Raw genomic sequence first — 18,629 nt, 5'->3', positions numbered from 1 at the left:
ATCTTCTGTTAAATCTGACAATTCATCTTGATGGTTGTAAAGTCGTCTCAAATAAAACTGTGAAGGACCTTGGCGTTACTCTTGACCCTGATCTCTCTTTTGACGAACATATCAAGACTGTTTCAAGGACAGCTTTTTTCCATCTACGTAACATTGCAAAAATCAGAAATTTTCTGTCCAAAAATGATGCAGAAAAATTAATCCATGCATTTGTTACTTCTAGGTTAGACTACTGCAATGCTCTATTTTCCGGCTACCCGGATAAAGCACTAAATAAACTTCAGTTAGTGCTAAATACGGCTGCTAGAATCCTGACTAGAACCAAGAAATTTGATCATATTACTCCAGTGCTAGCTTCCCTACACTGGCTTCCTGTTAAGGCAAGGGCTGATTTCAAGGTTTTACTGTTAACCTATAAAGCGTTACATGGGCTTGCTCCTACCTATCTTTCCGAGTTGGTCCTGCCGTACATACCAATACGTACGCTACGGTCACAAGACGCAGGCCTCCTAATTGTCCCTAGAATTTCTAAGCAAACAGCGGGAGGCAGGGCTTTCTCCTATAGATCTCCATTTTTATGGAACAGTCTGCCTACCCATGTGAGAGACGCAGACTCGGTCTCAACCTTTAAGTCTTTACTGAAGACTTATCTCTTCAGTAGGTCATATGATTGAGTGTAGTCTGGCCCAGGAGTGTGAAGGTGAACGGAAAGGCTGGAGCAACGAACAGCCCTTGCTGTCTCTGCCAGGCCGGTTCCCCTCTCCACTGGGGTTCTCTGCCTCTAACCCTGTTGCAGGGGCTGAGTCACTGGCTTGCTGGTGCTCTTTCATGCCGTCCCTGGGAGGGTTGCGTCACTTGAGTGGGTTGAGTTACTGACGTGATCTTCCTGTCTGGGTTGGCGCCCCCCCCTTGGTTTGTGCTGTGGTGGAGACCTCTGTGGGCTATACTCGGCCCTGTCTCAGGATTGTAAGTTGGTGGTTGGGGATATCCCTCTAGTGGTGCGGGGGCTGTGCTTTGGCGGAGTGGGTGGGGTTATATCCTTCCTGTTTGGCCCTGTCCGGGGGTTTCTTCGGATGGGGCCACAGTGTCTCCGGACCGCTCCTGTCTCAGCCTCCAGTATTTATGCTGCAGTAGTTTATGTGTTGGGGGGCTGGGGTTAGTTGGTTATACCTGGAGTACTTCTCCTGTCTTATCCAGTGTCCTGTGTGAATTTAAGTATGCTCTCTCTAATTCTCTCGTTCTCTCTTTCTCTCTGAGAACCTGAGCCCTAGGACCATACGTCAGGACTACCGGGCATGATGACACCTTGCTGTCCCCAGTCCGCCTGGCCTTGCTGCTATTCCAGTTTCAACTGTTCTGCCTGCGGCTACGAAACCCCTACCTGTCCCAGACCTGCTGTTTTCAACTCTTAATGATCGGCTATGAAAAGCCAACTGAGAGACCTGAGCCCTAGGACCATACGTCGGGACTACCGGCCGTGGTGACTCCTTGCTGTCCCCAGTCCGCCTGGCCTTGCTGCTATTCCAGTTTCAACTGTTCTGCCTGCGGTTATGGAACCCCTACCTGTCCCAGACCTGCTGTTTTAAACTCTTAATGATCGGCTATGAAAAGCCAACTGAGATTTATTCCTGATTATTATTTGACCATGCTTGTCACTTATGAACATTTTTGAACATCTTGGCATGGTTCTGTTATAATCTCCACCCGGCACAGCCAGAAGAGGACTGGCCACCCCTCATAGCCTGGTTCCTCTCTAGGTTTCTTCCTAGGTTTTCGCCTTTCTAGGGAGTTTTTCCTAGCCACCGTGCTTCTACACCTGCATTACTAGCTGTTTGGGGTTTTAGGCTGGGTTTCTGTACAGCACTTCGAGATATTAGCTGATGTAAGAAGGGCTATATAAAATAAAATTGAAATTGATTGATTACCTTGCCTCCTCTCATCATGGTATTGAAGGTATCGTCTTGGCATATTGGGCCGTTATGCAAAATAACAGTTGAGGTGTGATTTATGCACGGCTGTTAGCGGGGCCCTTACTAACGGGGCCTTTTGATTTACAGGGCGGTGAGAGACACGCCGACATGTATCCGCTATGTAGTGCGGCTATGACAGCGGCGGGGGGTTATTAGGCTGGGGCCCGCTCTCTGTGTGAGATAATATCCACATTGAACTTCTTGAGGGGGCAATGTAGCGTGTAATGTGCAGTAAGTAGGACTGGCATGCACTGCTAGGTCCTGGTCACTTTCAGAGCCCTCCTCTTAATTCCGACTACAGATAAGCAGCTGGGTTTCAATTTGAGGCGGTTACCACTTGGAGCCCATCTCCTGATCTCTCTGTTCTTTAATGAACTCTCCGTGCCCTGTGAGCACTACCCTAAACTTCTGAGAAGCTATCTGTCTCACAGAGTGATACTTGCAAGTTGTACTGTACTATTATACAGTTTGTCGATTGGTCTGGTGATATCTAACTGATGCAGGTATTGACTACTGTATTTGAATAGACAGCCTCTAATCAGGCTAATGAGGAAAAGCATGTCAACATTTAGTATAGCAAATCTACTATGGGATTTTTGTTTACTTAGTGTTTGTCCTTCTCCCCAGCATCCAGGTGAACCGGGTAATGACATACAGAGATCTGGACAACGACCTCATGAAGTACTCTGCCTTCCAGACCCTGGTAAGACAACTCATATGGGCCCCACACACACAGCCAGGTTTCAACTGCTCTTTTTTTTTTTTTGTAATAGATTACCTAGCCTCCCTTTTAAGGAGGTCATTTTAGGATACATCCAATATCAATCCCCTCTGTCTGAGGAGTGTGTTTCTGCAAGCTCAGGGTGTTCTCATAAGGTATCTGCCTCTCCCTAGGATGGGGAGATTGACTTGAAGATCCTCACCAAGGTTTTAGCTCCGGAGCAGGAGGTGAGGGAGGTGAGTGAGTTTTTCGTAAATATAGCTGCTGTGTTCCCTGTGAGGGGGTGTCCAGCTGTTTCTGAAGCACCAGGGGAGGTCGCCTCCCAGCCTCCCAGCTAATCAAGATTTATGATGTGTGCATTAACACGCTGTACTATCGTTCTCTCACCTTCCCTGGGATGTTCGCTCTGTGTTGCTCTCCTTCTCCCCCTCAATTATTTTCCTCTATTTCTTCTTTCTCTCTCTTCTTCTACATCTGCTCTTCCTCCCTCTTTTCCCCTCTTATCGCTCTCTCTCTCTCTCTCTCTCTCTCTCTCTCTCTCAGGAGGACGTGGGTTGGGACTGGGATCATCTGTTTACAGAGGTGTCCTCAGAGCTGCTGACGGAATGGGATCAAGGAGAGAAGGAGGAGCAGGTTCCGCTGTCTGTGTTATGATGACGAGCCTCCCTAGGATGGGATAGGGTGGACCAGGACACCCCCTCTGGGACCTGGGTGGGTGCATGTCAATGCTCCGTCGAAACATAGGGACCATCAAATATACGTAGCTTGCCTCATATTGTTGTTCATATTCCAAATTCAGTGCAAAATGTATTTATTTTTTCTAATAAATTTAAACAAACCAAATGTTTTGGTATATTTATTGTGAAATGAATTGCTGTAATTTTTATAGTAGGTTGCAAATTAATTATCTCCTCTAAGACATAGTAAGACATAGAAGTTTAACGACGTGTGTGGTTTTTCACTGCAGTGCCATCTGTTTGAATCTACCAAAACTGCTAAAAGACAACTCACTTTTGTTTAAAAATGCTGAATGCCTAAATTATCTGATACAGATCAAAATGCCCTCTCGTCTTCCGCCTGCATTATCTACCCCCCTACAACCTCAGTCAGATACAAGTCCAAGGTTGATAATCACCTAAGCTGAAATCCACTTCATTGTGGTCAAATTAACATTCTTCATTAAAGCCCACAACCTTATTGTTATTGACTCTGCCATTGACTTTATCTTCCAGCTCTTCGACAAATGCGGCCCCCTTCTTCACTATTATCTCAAATGCATTTAACACACTTCCTATTTACACCTGGGGGATTAGCATACATTATATAAGGAAGAAATCTTCCTCCTTGGCAGATGGCTGGAGGTGTCCAGGTACATGCTCTCTCCAAACTTACATAACAACCATGCATCAAACCCAAACAACAGGGCCTTAGGAGAGGCGGTAATACTATATATGCCTATGGGCATGAACATGAGTCCAATTCAACATAATACAGATTATTGGTAGCGAAGAAGCCATCAGTGGAGTATGTCCTCTGCTCTTTACCTTTTTATATGTAAAGATGGAATCATTTATAGCTAATATCCTCTCACTGTCATAGTTTGCACACAAATGTTTAGTATGTATCAGTGTGTGTTTATGCCTTATCTCCACTTAGATTAGTCTTTGGTTCATGTGTGTGAATAAAGACGCAGGCCTCCAAAGCCACACGGAGGCTATTGGGAAAACAGGTTTAACATTTACAGACTATGATTAGGTTTATTTCTCCCTGAAGCAGAGCGAGGTCTCGTGACAGTTCGGGATACACGCCAACGGCCTGGAGGACACACAATCTACGCAGCTCACAGCTCAATTATCTCCAGTCACACATAGATAACCATTCAGCCAGTCATTTGGTAGGCCTCAAATCAGTCTTCATGGGTATTACAGATGGAGGGGATGTTCAGAATGACTGTAACGAGTGGTCAGCCTTCCTCCCTCTTCCATCCCTCTCTTCTATCTCGCTCTCTCTTTCCCTCACTCTCTCTCTCTCCAACACTTACACACACTTACAGTCTCTCCACAATTGGCTTATTTAGCCAGCCTTAATGAATTCTGCCCATATGCCCCGAGCAGCTGCCGCGTTGCCCCTTCCTCCCACCCCCGCGGAGCTGCGAAGTGCCCAGCCATGTAGAGACAACCTCTAGCTGTCTCTCTGGAGATGGCCGCGCCTGCCAGTCCTCTGCTGGCGCCGGGCCGCTGGCGTTTGAGGTGGACGGCTTACGGGCGGAGGACCCAGATTAGGGCGCAGTGATCACAGGTTGTGGCCTGTCTCAGACGATTGGCCGGAACACCAGTGGATCATAGTGGGGATTAGAGAGGGAGAGGAGACACTGTTTGGCATGTGCCTGCATTCAGCTCCTCAAAGTGACCTCTCTCTGTCCCTCATCCTCTCCTCTTTCCGCTCTCGTGCTCCCCCTCCCTCTCTCTTTCTCTCCATCTCTCTTCCGCTCTCTTATATCCTGATGCTGCAGCAAGGCTCAGAATGACCTCTCAGTAGCTGGGCGCACTGAATTTAATCACGTCAAACCAACTGTAACACATACGTTATTTCTACGAAGAGAGATGGCCCTTGCTCCTAGAGCTCCTCACAGTGTAGATGTATTTAGCTACAGATGAACACTGTGTCACGGAGAGGTGAGCAGAGACTTCTTTGTGTGCCTCTGATCGAACGTAGGGAGCTATTTTAGGAGGATTAGGTCTCATTTGGGTTGAGGTCATCTTTTGGTAACAGTGATTTATTTTGTAGTGGGATCCTCTGACCTCATTAGTACAGAAAAAAATACAGTATTTAATGTGGAATATGATATCCTTATTCAGCTGAGTGGAATAAATAACTGTTTATTTTTTTATTTTTTTTTGGGGGGGGGGGTAAATAAAGAACTGTTAGTTTGAACTCACTGTCAGGATCCCATATAAAATGTAAATATGCATCAGTTTTTATGTAAAAGTGACGTTCTCATCCGGTATTTATTTAGTAGACTTGCTTCTCATGTGAATTATTACTGGTTATTTTTTATGGACGTTTTCTCATATTTGAAGTCCATCTAGAACCTTGAGAGTCCAATCTGGGCCAGCGGACTAGGACCAGTTCTCAGGCCGCTGAGTTTACTGCGTCCTTTATATGGGTTATTATTGGATCCCTGTGTGGAAATGACTTTTCAGAAACAAACGGGGGAAGTAATACCATTTTAATAAAACCGGACCAAGGCCTCCTAAAAAATGTATTTTCCTGCTCTGGGTTGATGGGCTTGTCTTAATGTATTTTGATACAGGGCGCTAATTGGAAGAAGGAATAGAGGTAATAGGCTTCCAACTCCCCCTAATATGCTGTGGTGTTGACTGAAGTTTATACATCTTATCTGGTCTCAATATCTGCCTTCCATATGGCCCAAAAGCAATATGTTGATGTGTAATTAAAGTGTTAAGAAAATGAGGAGATGTGAAGATAGCCAGGGCCTTCAGCCAGGGCCCCTCACACACAGAGTGACGGGTGAGGACAGACATGCCAAAGCTCACGGGATATTAAGACCTGACCTGCTCGTTCCACCAGGGGCCAGGCGCCTGGCCTGTCACAGGTCTTCAGTCAGTCACTGGCCTGATCAGGGCTTTACAAGCTGAGTCAGGTGCCATGAACCAAGCCAAGCCTGGATGTCCAGCATCTCTGATGAGTGATCTGGTTTGATTATTCCAGAGATGCAGTAAATAAATCATCAGACCCTGGGTCTGTTCATTATTAAGCTTTGTAGGCCTCTCTATGTAGGATGAAACATTGTGTTCTGCTTGTTTACATGGGCAAGCTGAATTTATATTTTATATGGTTGAAATAAATGCATGTGCAAACATATTCAAATGGTTTCAGTGCACTTTGAAAATGACTTGAAAAAGGAGAGCTGTTTAGCCCATGTATTAATTTGCCACAAAGACTGGATGATATTTCAAGTTTGAAAGATAAATCCCTGTCATAGAACTGAGGCAGGCAGATCAATATCATTCTTTGATCAAAAGGGGATTTGCATTTGAAAGTAATAGATTAAACAGATGTTTTATTTTCCATGAGATATGCTGCACCTTTATCCTGCGGAACCACAGGGGCCTGTGGGGGGGAGGGGCTCTCCTGACCACATTAGAGACAAAGGCTTTACATTTAAGAGTCCAAAGTTGTCTGAGTTGGTGTTTTCAGTTTCGACAGTGATGTTTTTTCCCTGCTTTTGTTAATATTCTATCGCTCTTGGTCCTTTTTTGTTTACCCCAGGTGGGCTTGGACATTAAATGACTGGGACGGTGGCAGCTTGGAATGCCCCTGGGCATTTTACAGGTGTCATGTTGTCAAAGGGCTTGGGAGTCGGGAGTGGGAGGGGGAGTGAGAGGGGCGGGTGGCGTTTATGGGAGTTTTTTTCAAGTACAAACCAAATGAGAAAAAAGCCGCTGTCCTTTTTGTAACGCGGAGATTGGCTGAATTCATTATGGTTATTTTCTCTTTCTCCTCATATTTTTGGGGAATGGGTTGGAGGGGAGGTTGGGGTTGGAGGGGAGGTTGGGGTTGGATAATGGGTTGGGGTTGGAGGGGAGGTTGGGGAATGGGTTGGAGTTGGAGGGGAGGTTGGGGTTGGGGAATGGGTTGGGGTTGGAGGGGAGGTTGGGGAATGGGTTGGGGTTGGGGAATGGGTTGGGGTTGGAGGGGAGGTTGGGGTTGGGGTTGGAGAATGGGTTGGGGTTGGAGTGGAGGTTGGGGTTGGGGAATGGGTTGGGGTTGGAGAATGGGTTGGGGTTGGAGGGGAGGTTGGGGTTAGGGAATGGGTTGGGGTTGGAGGGGAGGTTGGGGTTGGGGAATGGGTTGGGGTTGGGGAATGGGTTGGAGGGGAGGTTGGGGTTGGGGAATGAGTTGGGGTTGGAGGGGAGGTTGGGGTTGGGGTTGCTGTTGGGGATTGGGTTGGGGTTAGAGGGGAGGTTGGGGTTGGGGAATGGGTTGGGGTTGGGGAATGGGTTGGGGTTGGAGGGGGGGTTGGGGTTGGAGTTGGGGTTGGGGTTGGAGGGGAGGTTGGGGTTGGGGAACGGGTTGGGGTTGGAGGGGGGATTGGGGAATGTGTTGGGGTTGGAGGGGAGGTTGGAGTTGGGGTTGGAGGGTGGGTTGGGGAATGGGTTGGGGTTGGAGGGGAGGTTGGGGTTGGGGTTGGGGAATGGGTTGGAGGGGAGGTTGGGGTTGGGGTTGGGGAATGGGTTGGAGGGGAGGTTGGGGTTGGGGATTGGGTTGGGGTTAGATAGGAGGTTGGGGTTGGGGTTGGGGTTGGGGATTGGGTTGGGGTTAGAGAGGAGTTTGGGGTTGGGGAATGGGTTGGGGTTGGAGGGAGGTTGGGGTTGGGGGTTGGGGTTAGAGAGGAGGTTGGGGTTGGGGATTGGGTTGGGGTTAGAGAGGAGGTTGGGGTTGGGGTTGGGGATTGGGTTGGGGTTAGAGAGGATGTTGGGGTTGGGGTTGGGGATTGGGATTGGGTTGGGGTTAGAGAGGGGGTTGGGGTTGGGGAATGGGTTGGGGTTGGAGGGGAACATCAATTACAGTCAGGGTCCACATTTGTCATGTATTTTATTATTTCCTCTCTTCTCCTCTCAGTCCAGGACATGAGGCCCTTCATTTTTCACATGAGTGGTTTTCTTATCATTGTGGGCCCTCTCTACTGGCCTACGAGTGACTTAAAGGCAATAAAACACAAAACATTCTGTAAAACATGGGCGACACTCGTTGTGGAGGCCCCACAATGCCTCTCTGGGAAATTATGATAATAACTCAGCGGCGGTCAGAGAGGCCGGGGCGCTGGGGGGACCGGGGGGCAGGGGACAGGTTCACTGAGGCCTTGTAGACAGGGACAGGTCAAGGTGGGCGACTCAGCCGCGTGGTTCGACGGCACCCCCCTATAAACCCTCTCCATCACTGAGAACACTGGCTGCAGCCATGTGTGACCTGCAGCAGAACCTGTTTGTCTTGTAGCTGTTGGCGATAAAGAAGGGGCTGATGGAAGGGAGAGTGGTAGTGTGGGCTGGGCCCCGTGGTGGTGGCGAGGTCAGCTAGAGAGCTTATCATCACCAGCAGTGGAAAACACCTGAGTCAACAGGCAGACAGTTTGCCCTCAAAGGGGCAAAAAAATATATTTTGGTTATTGTACTTTGATCTTGGTACTTCATATTATTTGCCATACCTCATGCTTCATGTATTATATCCAATTCAGTCCACAGCCAGAGTCAGTCAGAGTCATCTGTCAGTAACCTCTCTTCTTTCATTGTCAGGGGCGGACTGGCCATCTGGCATATCTGGCAAATGCCAGAAGGGCTGGTCCATTCTTTGCCTAGTGGGCCTGTCTAACATGGGTTTTTTTTGCACAAAAGTGTCATTATCTGGCTAAAAATGGGGGCCTCAAGGAATAAAATGGGCTGGTGTGGGGGCCTCAAGGGGAAAAAATTTGCCAGAGCCAATTTCTGGTCTCAGTCTGCTCCCGTTCACGATAAAGCCTGCTTTGTCCGAAAATCTGGATCTAAAGAGATGTGAAATGTACTGTAGTGTAGTGGACATGTCTTTGGTTAGCGAGGGGGAGGATGTGGTCCTGTTACCTCAGCACAGACGGTGTCTAAGTGAGGAGGAGCGAGGACAGGAAGAGAGTGCAGAGTGTGGGCTCCACCACTGAGGTGCTGACAGGGGGGAGAGAGTGGGGCTGAGATCACACCTGCTGCAGCCCAGCACCTCCCCAGCAGGGCTCCACTGGAGGCCCAGGCTTCTTCTGGCATTTGTGACGGGGGTTAGTTAGGATAGTGCTAGCCCCATTCTCCTTGCCTTTCTGTGGAAGAGAGGAGAGAGAGGAGAGCTGGAGGCTCCATCTGCTGAGAGCCTATGGTGGTCTCAGCGGCCCGTCGTGGGAGGGGGGCACCAGGCCTCAGTGATTCTGCCGTGGGGGTCTCACAGTGGCAGACCACACCGCGCTGCACCCCATGCCACATGCCAGCTGGCCAGGACGTTTCCTTTTACCTTTTATACAGAGACTAATGACCACCACACACACATACACAGCCTCAGTCCACACACACTACTAGGTAAAGCATGAAGGAGAGAGAGAGAGTTTGGGGGGAATTAGTTGGTTCAAAGTTAAGGGAGACACACATGCCAAAGAGTCAAGTGGTTATAGTATGATGAGGACTGTGTTCTGCTGTGTGATTTGGAGAGTAAAGGCAGCTCACACAATCATCATGTTAAGGTATGCGAGGGACATCTGAATATGCACAGCCCTCCAGCTACACCCTGTTGGGGGCTACTGTACTGTCTGTCTCTGAGGTGGTACCTACAATCCAGAGGTTACTTCACAGACCCCTCTGAGAGCCCACTGGGCATGCTCAAATCCACCGTACTGGCAGAAGCCGTTTGAGCCCAATAACCAGGCTCAGAATCACAGTGGGAGACCGCTGACTCCACTTTGTAGGATGGGGTTCAGAGTCTGACGGTTCCCTCTAAGTCTGTCACTTCATAGACCTCCTGCCTGCTCCTCAAGCCCCTGGAGCTCAACCCAGTACACCCCACATAGCCTGTGAAGCTCAATGATATACAGAACACAACTATCTGTGAACATAGCACATGATCACTGTGTGGAAATACTGAAGACCTTATTGTAATCCTTGGCACAGGAGGTCTTTTTACTACGACGAAGCTACTTCATCTCAGTCCACTTAATTAATTAGGCTGTTATACCCTTGTGCTGAGATCTGGGGCTAACATACTGTATATAGATGTCTGCTGGGAGTCTCTGGAATGTTGTATGAACTGACAGTGTCAAGGGGCCACACCCCCTCCCAACCAACCTGAGTCTCCTTGTTCCTGAACATGAACATTTATCATATTTGTTAAATTACAGATACTGGACTAAAGCAGTGGCTTTGAGTTTGGTGTCTCCACATTCAAGGACAATATCAAGGTAACTGTTTGTCCTCTTGTATCCCATCCGTCCCCTTCATTCTATATCTCATTGTCTATGCCAGCCGCCAGTGCTGTCTTTCTACCAAGCTTACATTTCTCAGGATCTCCTCTTTCGATCAAATCACAAATATTTTTAGCATCCAGCACTAGATCATTTCAAATGCCTCGCTATCTCATTTGATGTCTACCCCCTAACATCCACAGCAACACGTGCATTTATATATATTAAATAAATAAATATATAAAAGCAGGAGAGGCGTAATGTGACATTGACCGTTATTCCTTTGTCCCACGCAGAAAGATCTAACAGGTCATGCAGTGACGCAGAGCCATTGGTAGCCCAGCCCTCGCTGGTCCACTGGAATGACTTAGCTTCATCTACAAACTCGCAATAAATATCTTGCCGTCATTTATTTTAATTCACTCCTTTCTTGCTCAGACGGAATGGATTCTTAACCTTGTAGGACAAGGACACCCGCATGCTGGCTGCATTGCCTTAGCTGCTAAATTATTCTTTATTCTTCTGGGGGAATAAAATAGGAGTCCAGCAGAGTAGCTCAAACTGTCAGCTCCAATGAAAAGCTTGCTTGAAAACGTTCGCTGTACCCCTGGACAAGGTAAAGAGGGGGAGACAGTGAAAGACATAGTGGGAGAGGTGGGGGAATGATAGAGGGAGGGAGAGAGAGAGAGTGAGAGAGAGAGAGAAGCCCCCAGAGTGATTTATTTGCCAAATCAGGACACAATGAGTCGATTATGAGTCCTCTAATAAGAGAGAGTGTTTGGGGACCCACTAATTGGGCATGATTGAGTTGCAGTCTGGGAGCCGGTCGAAAAGGGAACCTGGTCGGCGGCTGTCATGCAATCATCAGCTAATCAGAGCTTTGAAATTAAAACTGTGTGTTTGGGGTAGAGGAGGGGATAATGGCAGGGCGAAGCAGGAGCTGTGGGTCTGACTGAGGAGTGTTCAACTGTAGGTTTGTGTGTGTATGTGGGTTTGTGTGTGTGTGTGTGAGGAGGTTGGTGGGAGGAGCTATAGGAGGACGGGTTCATTGTAATGGCTGGAATGGAATAAATGGAGTCAAATGTGTGGTTTCCATATGTTTGATGTGTTTGATACCGTTCCATTTATTCCATTACAGCCATTACAATGACCCTGTCCTCCTATAGCTCCTCCCACCAGCCTCTTCTGGTGTGTGTGTGTTTTATTGTTTGTTTGTACACGTGCGTGCATCTCTCTCTCTCTGTGTGTGTGTGTGTGTGTGTGTGTCTGCGTCTGTGTGTGTGTGTGTGTGTGTGTGTGTCTGTGTGTGTGTGTGTGTGTGTGTGTGTGTGTGTGTGTGTGCTTTCATGCGTGTGTGTCAATATCCTCTTTCCTGTGCATCTTGTATGTGTTTGCAGTGGGTGGGGGAGATGGTGTGTAACCAGGGAAAAGAGACACACACGCAGACACACACACACACACACACACACACACACACACACACACACACACACACACACACACACACAAACACACACACACACAGAGAGAGAGTGTGGCCTCTTAGCTCTGGCTGGGGTCTGTGCTGCTCTTGATGAGGAGGACAATGAAGGACCATTCAGGTAATCAGGCTATAGGACCATTATGGCCACTGGAACGTGTATATAGTATGTTTGTGTTTATCTTGTAGTCCTCTTTTCTAGTCTAACATGATTTTTATATATAAATGTTTTGGAATAAAAAAAAATGTTAAATACAATGATACCTGATATTCAACCTCTCACTGTTGACAATAGGCTTATACCGCATCTTATCTTTTACAATATACAACTCCAGGTTTGTGGGACAGGTAATAGTAATATGTCAGTATATAAGCCCCATCAAAGAATGTTTTAGTTTTATGGACGGGCAGAAATGTATGTTGTAGTCATATCGTTGTTACACAAACAACAATGAGATTTATAGCGAAAATCATACTGGGTATATGCTCTTGAATTATGTTTGAATAAAATAATGTGCAAATGGTCTCTTTCAGATTTGTTTACATCCATTTTTGAATCCTCCTTGCATTTGTATTGATCAGCAGGGGGCAGTGTTTATCTGCAATTCCGAGAGGGTCAGAAGACGCTCTGCCTTACTGTGGTTCACTTCATATAACGCAGAGGCATGTAAAAATCGGTAGCCTATTTGTGGCTTCAGTTTAATCGTTTTGTTGTAACAGTATATTTATTGTGTTTTGACATAAATTGGCTGATTAGGATTTAATACATTCTGATTAAATAATTACAAGTTAGATTGGGGTTTTCTTTGAAAAATGACAGGTAAATCCTGCAACTTTAGCAGTGCTCTTATTCTTCATTCATCTTCAGATTTAAATGATTAGGCCTACTGTAATAGTCATATTATTGTAATTCTATAATTTGCATGGCCAAATGTATTCAAAAAATAATGCCGAAACTGCACACATTTACTTATGTTCAGTAGCCTTTATTCAAAATGTAATATTTTGTCAGATTTCCACAGCTGGCCTAAATACAATTATTTATATTATTTCAACAAAAGGTACAGTTGTGACCGTTTAGGCTCTACTTTTTTTTTGACAGTGTGTTTAATTTGAACGCATGGAAGTCCATGCATTGACATTGCCTATATACAGCCAGCGCTGTTTCGTAGTGACAGCCAGGTGGATTGTCTATGGCCACCAGCTAGGATACTGCTATGCGCTGTAAAATGATGCGTTATAAAAACGTTAGCAAACTACAGGCCCATTGAGACCGAGGAACTTTTTTAGAATTATTGTTTTATTTTCACCAAAACAACAATGTTATTCTTAGAACGACAGAAGTTTGAACAAATGTATACATGAACACTTTATACAAAAATACAATTATAGGCTAAACAAATAAAAAACCTAGGCTAAACAAATCAAATCTATGTATATTATTTTCTTATATTATTTAATTAAAAACATATTTCAGACGCTAAAACGAAGCTCGGTGTCGAGCCAGTGCTTGAGCCAGTGCTTGTTGATGTGTTGCGCGGTCATTTGATTACTTTGGGATGCCTTCACATCATAGTGCCTCTACTGTAGACTAGATCTAATGAATTTACATTGGAAAAAAAATCCATAAATATCAACAACAATTCTCACACCTTTTCTGATCAAGGAAGAAGGTTATTAGAGTTGAAGGTAGGCCTAGACATAAAAACAAAAACAAAATGTTTATTATTGTAGAGGGCAATATTTTGCTCTGACAGAACTGAGGTGTGTGTGTGTGTTAAAACATAGAGGCATGATCGAAATGCTCATTTGAGTTCATTTGAATATTTGAGATGACTATCCTTTGAAAACACGTTTTCAAAAAGAATCATATTTGAAAACATTTAGAATTTAATTAGGTGTAGGCCTACATTTGGAGAAGACAAAGCATCAATTTCTAACTGTTCAAACAGGTGTAGATACAGTCCCAAATGAACGTTGCCTACAACAGGGTTTCCCAAACTCAGTCCTTGGTTTTTGCCCTAGCACTACACAGCTGATTCAAATAACCAACTCATCATCAAGCTTTGATTATTTGAATCAGCTGTGTAGTGTTAGGGCAAAAAACAAAACGTGCACCCAAGGGGAGACCCCAGGACTGAGTTTGGGAAACCCTGGCCTACAGGACACCAGGTGGAATACTTTCTTTCAGATTGTTTGAGTGTGAAGTCAGTACATGTTGTATGTCTTTATTTGTTCAGTGTTTATCCATCTGTTTGATTATTTCCAGACACTCTGCTACATCTCTCACATCTACCCTGCTTACCAAGAAACAGCCATACTGTGTGCTCCAATCCTCCCAATGCCTTGTCTAATTGTAAATGCACCTTACATCTTAAGAATGCCTCACTATAACATTTTGAAGTGGGTTTAGGCATAAATAGGATTAATTCCCAAAGAATGTCCTTTGCTCTTCCTCCCATAATTTAATTTGCAGGGTCCACAGGATGAATAGCCAAGCAGGCAGTGATGTGGAACCTGGAGGACGGGCCATACCGGGCGGACCTGCGCCACAGCACCGCAGCCTTCAGGTTATGTTACATTGATAATGTCACAGCTTCAGGAGTGCCACCGCCCACAGCCCCACCGTACAGGACAAAACTCAGAATCCAATTATCCTCTCTATAATATGTGGGAATTTTACACTTCCCTTTTTTATGCTCTGGCTGGCTCCAACATTCCACTGTACCTGTGTATGCTACAAGGCAGGTTGGAGGGACTATTTTTCTAGCAGTGATTTTGTAGAGCAGGAGCAGTGTCCATAGAACTCCAAAATGTCTGATTTGAGATTGGGAAACTGGATTGTTTCAGCTGCCATCAATTATTCTATGACTATTGTATTGTGTGATGTAGCCTGCATAATCCAGATTAAAGAAAGTTTAGATTTTCATTACCCAACCAACAAGCTATTACTTTTTTTGGCTGATTGGGAAAGACCAAGAAAGGTAATAGGCAAGCCAATGTATCCCGTTGACATCCCGTGCCCATGCTATGTTTTCAATGAATTTTCATGGAATCAGTTGGTTACACCTCTATGGTAAGCTACAGTATGCTGAATGTCCTGTCTGCCTCAAAGACACTGTAATAATAATCATGCAAAACACACTTAGAGAGAAGAGTGAAGTCCACACTAGCTAATGGATTACCAAACCCAAACCAGAGTTTTAACCAGCACTCAGGTTTGGCGTGAAGTCAGGCAGGTCTTTTTGACGTATGTATGGGCGTAGGCCCCCCACCTGCCCGGCCCCCGACTGGGTTTGATTTAATTAAAAGGAAGAGGGTGCATCAATTTCAGCAGCGTCGCGGGGAGATGACAGTACACAAATTGAAAGTAAGCAGATCGGCAGGGCCGAGAGGGGGCCAGTTCATCATTAACATGGAACACAATTCTGTGTGCAATGTAACAAGATTAGAAACATTATTATCATTCCACCCCCAGACATAAAGTCCCTGTCACAGCCTGAGAGAGAGGAGAGGAGAGAGGGGGGATCCCATATAGCCACTCAGCTTGGGACAACACTGAGATGGTGTGGTAGAAATGCGTAGGATTTGACGCGAATGCAAGTATTCTGATATATTTTTGAATAGGATATGGGGGAAATCTACAGAAGAGCTTTTGCATGGTATTTGAATGGAGCATATTCAAAGAGACAGTTGGATGTTTGACAGTGTCTAGATTAAGAGAGACAGTTGGATTTATGAGAAAGTGAGCATGATTTCCTGTCATCCGGATCTGGATTCAGGGATGGATGTAATGTATGATGGAACTAGCTGGTGTGTATGTGTGTGTGTGTGTGTGTGTATATATATATATATATATATATATATATATGTGTGTGTGTGTGTGTGTGTGTGTGTGTGTGTGTGTGTGTGCATGCGTGCGTGCACGTAGCCTGTGTGTGATTGGACAGGTCTGTTTATCCACAGCCTCCTATCGTAGCATGGTCAATAGCTGTGCTTCCAGTGATACTAGGCCAGGATTAGGTCCTCAGCCCTGTGACTGTCATGATTACATCGCTTCACACACTTTTACTCATGACAGTCGCAACTGATATACTTATCACTTCCAGACTCACTGACATGCTGCTGCTCCTGCTGCTCGTCACATGGAGGGATTAGGTTTGTTTGAGTGAAGATCTTCCTGTACTGGTCTGAAGGAACATGTACTGTAACTGTCCAGAAATTATTTTCAGTTTTACCTTTAGTGAAGTGAATGTGGTTTTTAGCTTTATGTAGAATATCTTATGATGTGTGTGTATCCATCCCTTCTATTGAGTCTTCAGATTAGATTGGGGGTTTATATTCTAGTGTTCCCTTTCAGGAAATCCAGATCAGGAATGTGAATGGGTTTAGTCCAAGAGGAGGTCTGTTAATGAACAGTAAAGACAGATGAGTCTCTCTGATGCCAAGCAGGTCGCATTAATTGGATTAGTGTGACAGAGATTGGGATGGATAGCTGTCTATGTGCCAAGTGGTCATTAGCTTGGCACCACCACCACATGCTAACAATACTGTACTCAAAACTGGTTCAGGATTCCCCTCAATACAAATCCTAGCACTGGACCTCCAAAGGAAAGAGAGCAGCTAATCAGGAAGAATAGTTTAGATGTCTACATTTCCTTTAGAGTGGAGCATGGACACAGGCATATATTTTACTTGTGATTTTAAAATGGGCATATCATGTTGTCTGTGTTCTAAGATGATTACCTTTACTTGGCTGTCCTTATACTAAACATATATATTTTTTAAATATCAGCATCCGGTAAATACGATTTATCAATGGCTGTGAAAGCATACTTTATGAATGAAAACCTTGTTGAGATTGTCTTCAGAATGCTCCATTGTGTCAGCATGTTGCTGCTGTGTATTTAACAGGCTGATGTCATGTTCTCCAGTGGAGCTGTGGTAGGCACCAGGACAGGAGTCAGTGGTCTCTGCCTCACCCCATTCTCCAAATGGGTACCAGTATGAATCAGTCCCTGCCTGGATGTTGTTATCAATCACGCTGGGTCCCAGTGGGGGGCTGGTGAGGAGAGGGGAGGGGAGCCTCCCTGATCCTAATCCATATAAAAGGCTGTGATGTATTAGAGCAGATGAGCATCGGCTCATTTGACAGCCCCAGGAAAGTGTGCAGGGGAACTTTCAATCTCATTTAGTGTTGGGAAAGAATGGAATTGTGGTGGTGAGATTGTAGTGGTAAGATTGTCTTTAAGTCAATGCGAAGCCCACAGGGTGACTATGTGGTGGACCCCTGGTCCAGAAACGTTACAAACCAACAAGACTCTGAGCTAACTCTCAATCAGTAACCGACTGACCCCTGGCCTGAGTCCCTCAGGTAAGAATCACCCTCCTCAGGTTTAGTGAGTCAAGTTACAGAAGAAAAACAGAGTCCACAAAGCCAGGAGAGAAAACAAAAACATGCATGAATCAAATGGCGCGTGGTCAGACTGGTGCTTTCCAAACAGGTCATTTCTGTCATTCAATCGCTCCACAGTGAGGCGAGGTCCTGAAATAGGATAGCCACAAAAACAGACATACATATTAAGTGCAAGGGATCGGAGATCAGCTACTCCACAGAGCTCATCTCTGTCTCTCTGTCTCTGTCTCTCTCTCAATTCAATTCAATTCAAGGGCTTTATTGGCATGGGAAACATATGTTTACATTGCCAAAGCAAGTGAAATATATTTACAAAAAAGGGAAATAAATAATAAAAAAACGTTTAAATAATAAAAAAACAATACATTCACAAAAGTTCCAAAAAGAATAAAGACATTTCAAATGTCATATTATGCAAATAGTTAAAGTACAAAAAGGAAAATAAATAAACATAAATATAGGTTGTATTTACAATGGTGTTTGTTCTTCACTGGTTGCCCTTTTCTTGTGGCAACAGGTCACAAATCTTGCTGCTGTGATTGCACACTGTGGTATTTCACCCAATAGATATGGGAGTTTATCCAAATTTGATTTGTTTTTGAATTCTTTGTGGGTCTGTGTAATCTGAGGGAAATATGTGTCTCTAATATGGTCATACATTTGGCAGGAAGTTAGTGCAGCTCAGTTTCCACCTCATTGTGTGGGCAGTGTGCACATAGCCTGTCTTCTCTTGAGAGCCAGGTCTGCCTACGGCGGCCTTTCTCAATAGCAAGGCTATGCTCACTGAGTCTGTACATAGTCAAAGGTTTCCTTAATTTTGGGTCAGTCACAGTGGTCAGGTATTCTGCCACTGTGTACTCTCTGTTTAGGGCCAAATAGCATTCTAGTTTGCTCTGTTATTTTGTAAATTCTTTCCATGTGTCAAGTAATTATCTTTTTGTTTTCTCATGATTTGGTTGGGTCAAATTGTGTTGCTGTCCTGGGACTCTGTGGGGTCTGTTTGTGTTTGTGAACAGAGCCCCAGGACCAGCTTGCTCAGGGGACTCTTCTCC

At 45.3% G+C, this 18,629-nt stretch overlaps 1 protein-coding gene across 1 annotated transcript in view; it reads left to right on the top strand.

The window, feature by feature from the left end:
• Positions 1-3,531, top strand: part of ift43 (intraflagellar transport 43 homolog (Chlamydomonas)) — a 34,350-nt gene extending 30,819 nt beyond the window's left edge. Inside the window, exons 7-9 of the mRNA XM_084143669.1 lie at positions 2,598-2,673; positions 2,865-2,927; positions 3,235-3,531. Coding sequence (XP_083999795.1) covers positions 2,598-2,673; positions 2,865-2,927; positions 3,235-3,345 — 250 coding nt within the window. The 3' untranslated portion in view covers positions 3,346-3,531. The remainder of the gene's footprint in view (positions 1-2,597; positions 2,674-2,864; positions 2,928-3,234) is intronic.
• Positions 3,532-18,629: the final 15,098 nt, after the last annotated feature.

Source organism: Coregonus lavaretus, assembly GCF_964263955.1.
Source record: "Coregonus lavaretus genome assembly, chromosome: 27".
Lineage (NCBI taxonomy): Eukaryota > Metazoa > Chordata > Actinopteri > Salmoniformes > Salmonidae > Coregonus > Coregonus lavaretus.
This window is presented reverse-complemented; position numbering and strand designations above follow the sequence as displayed.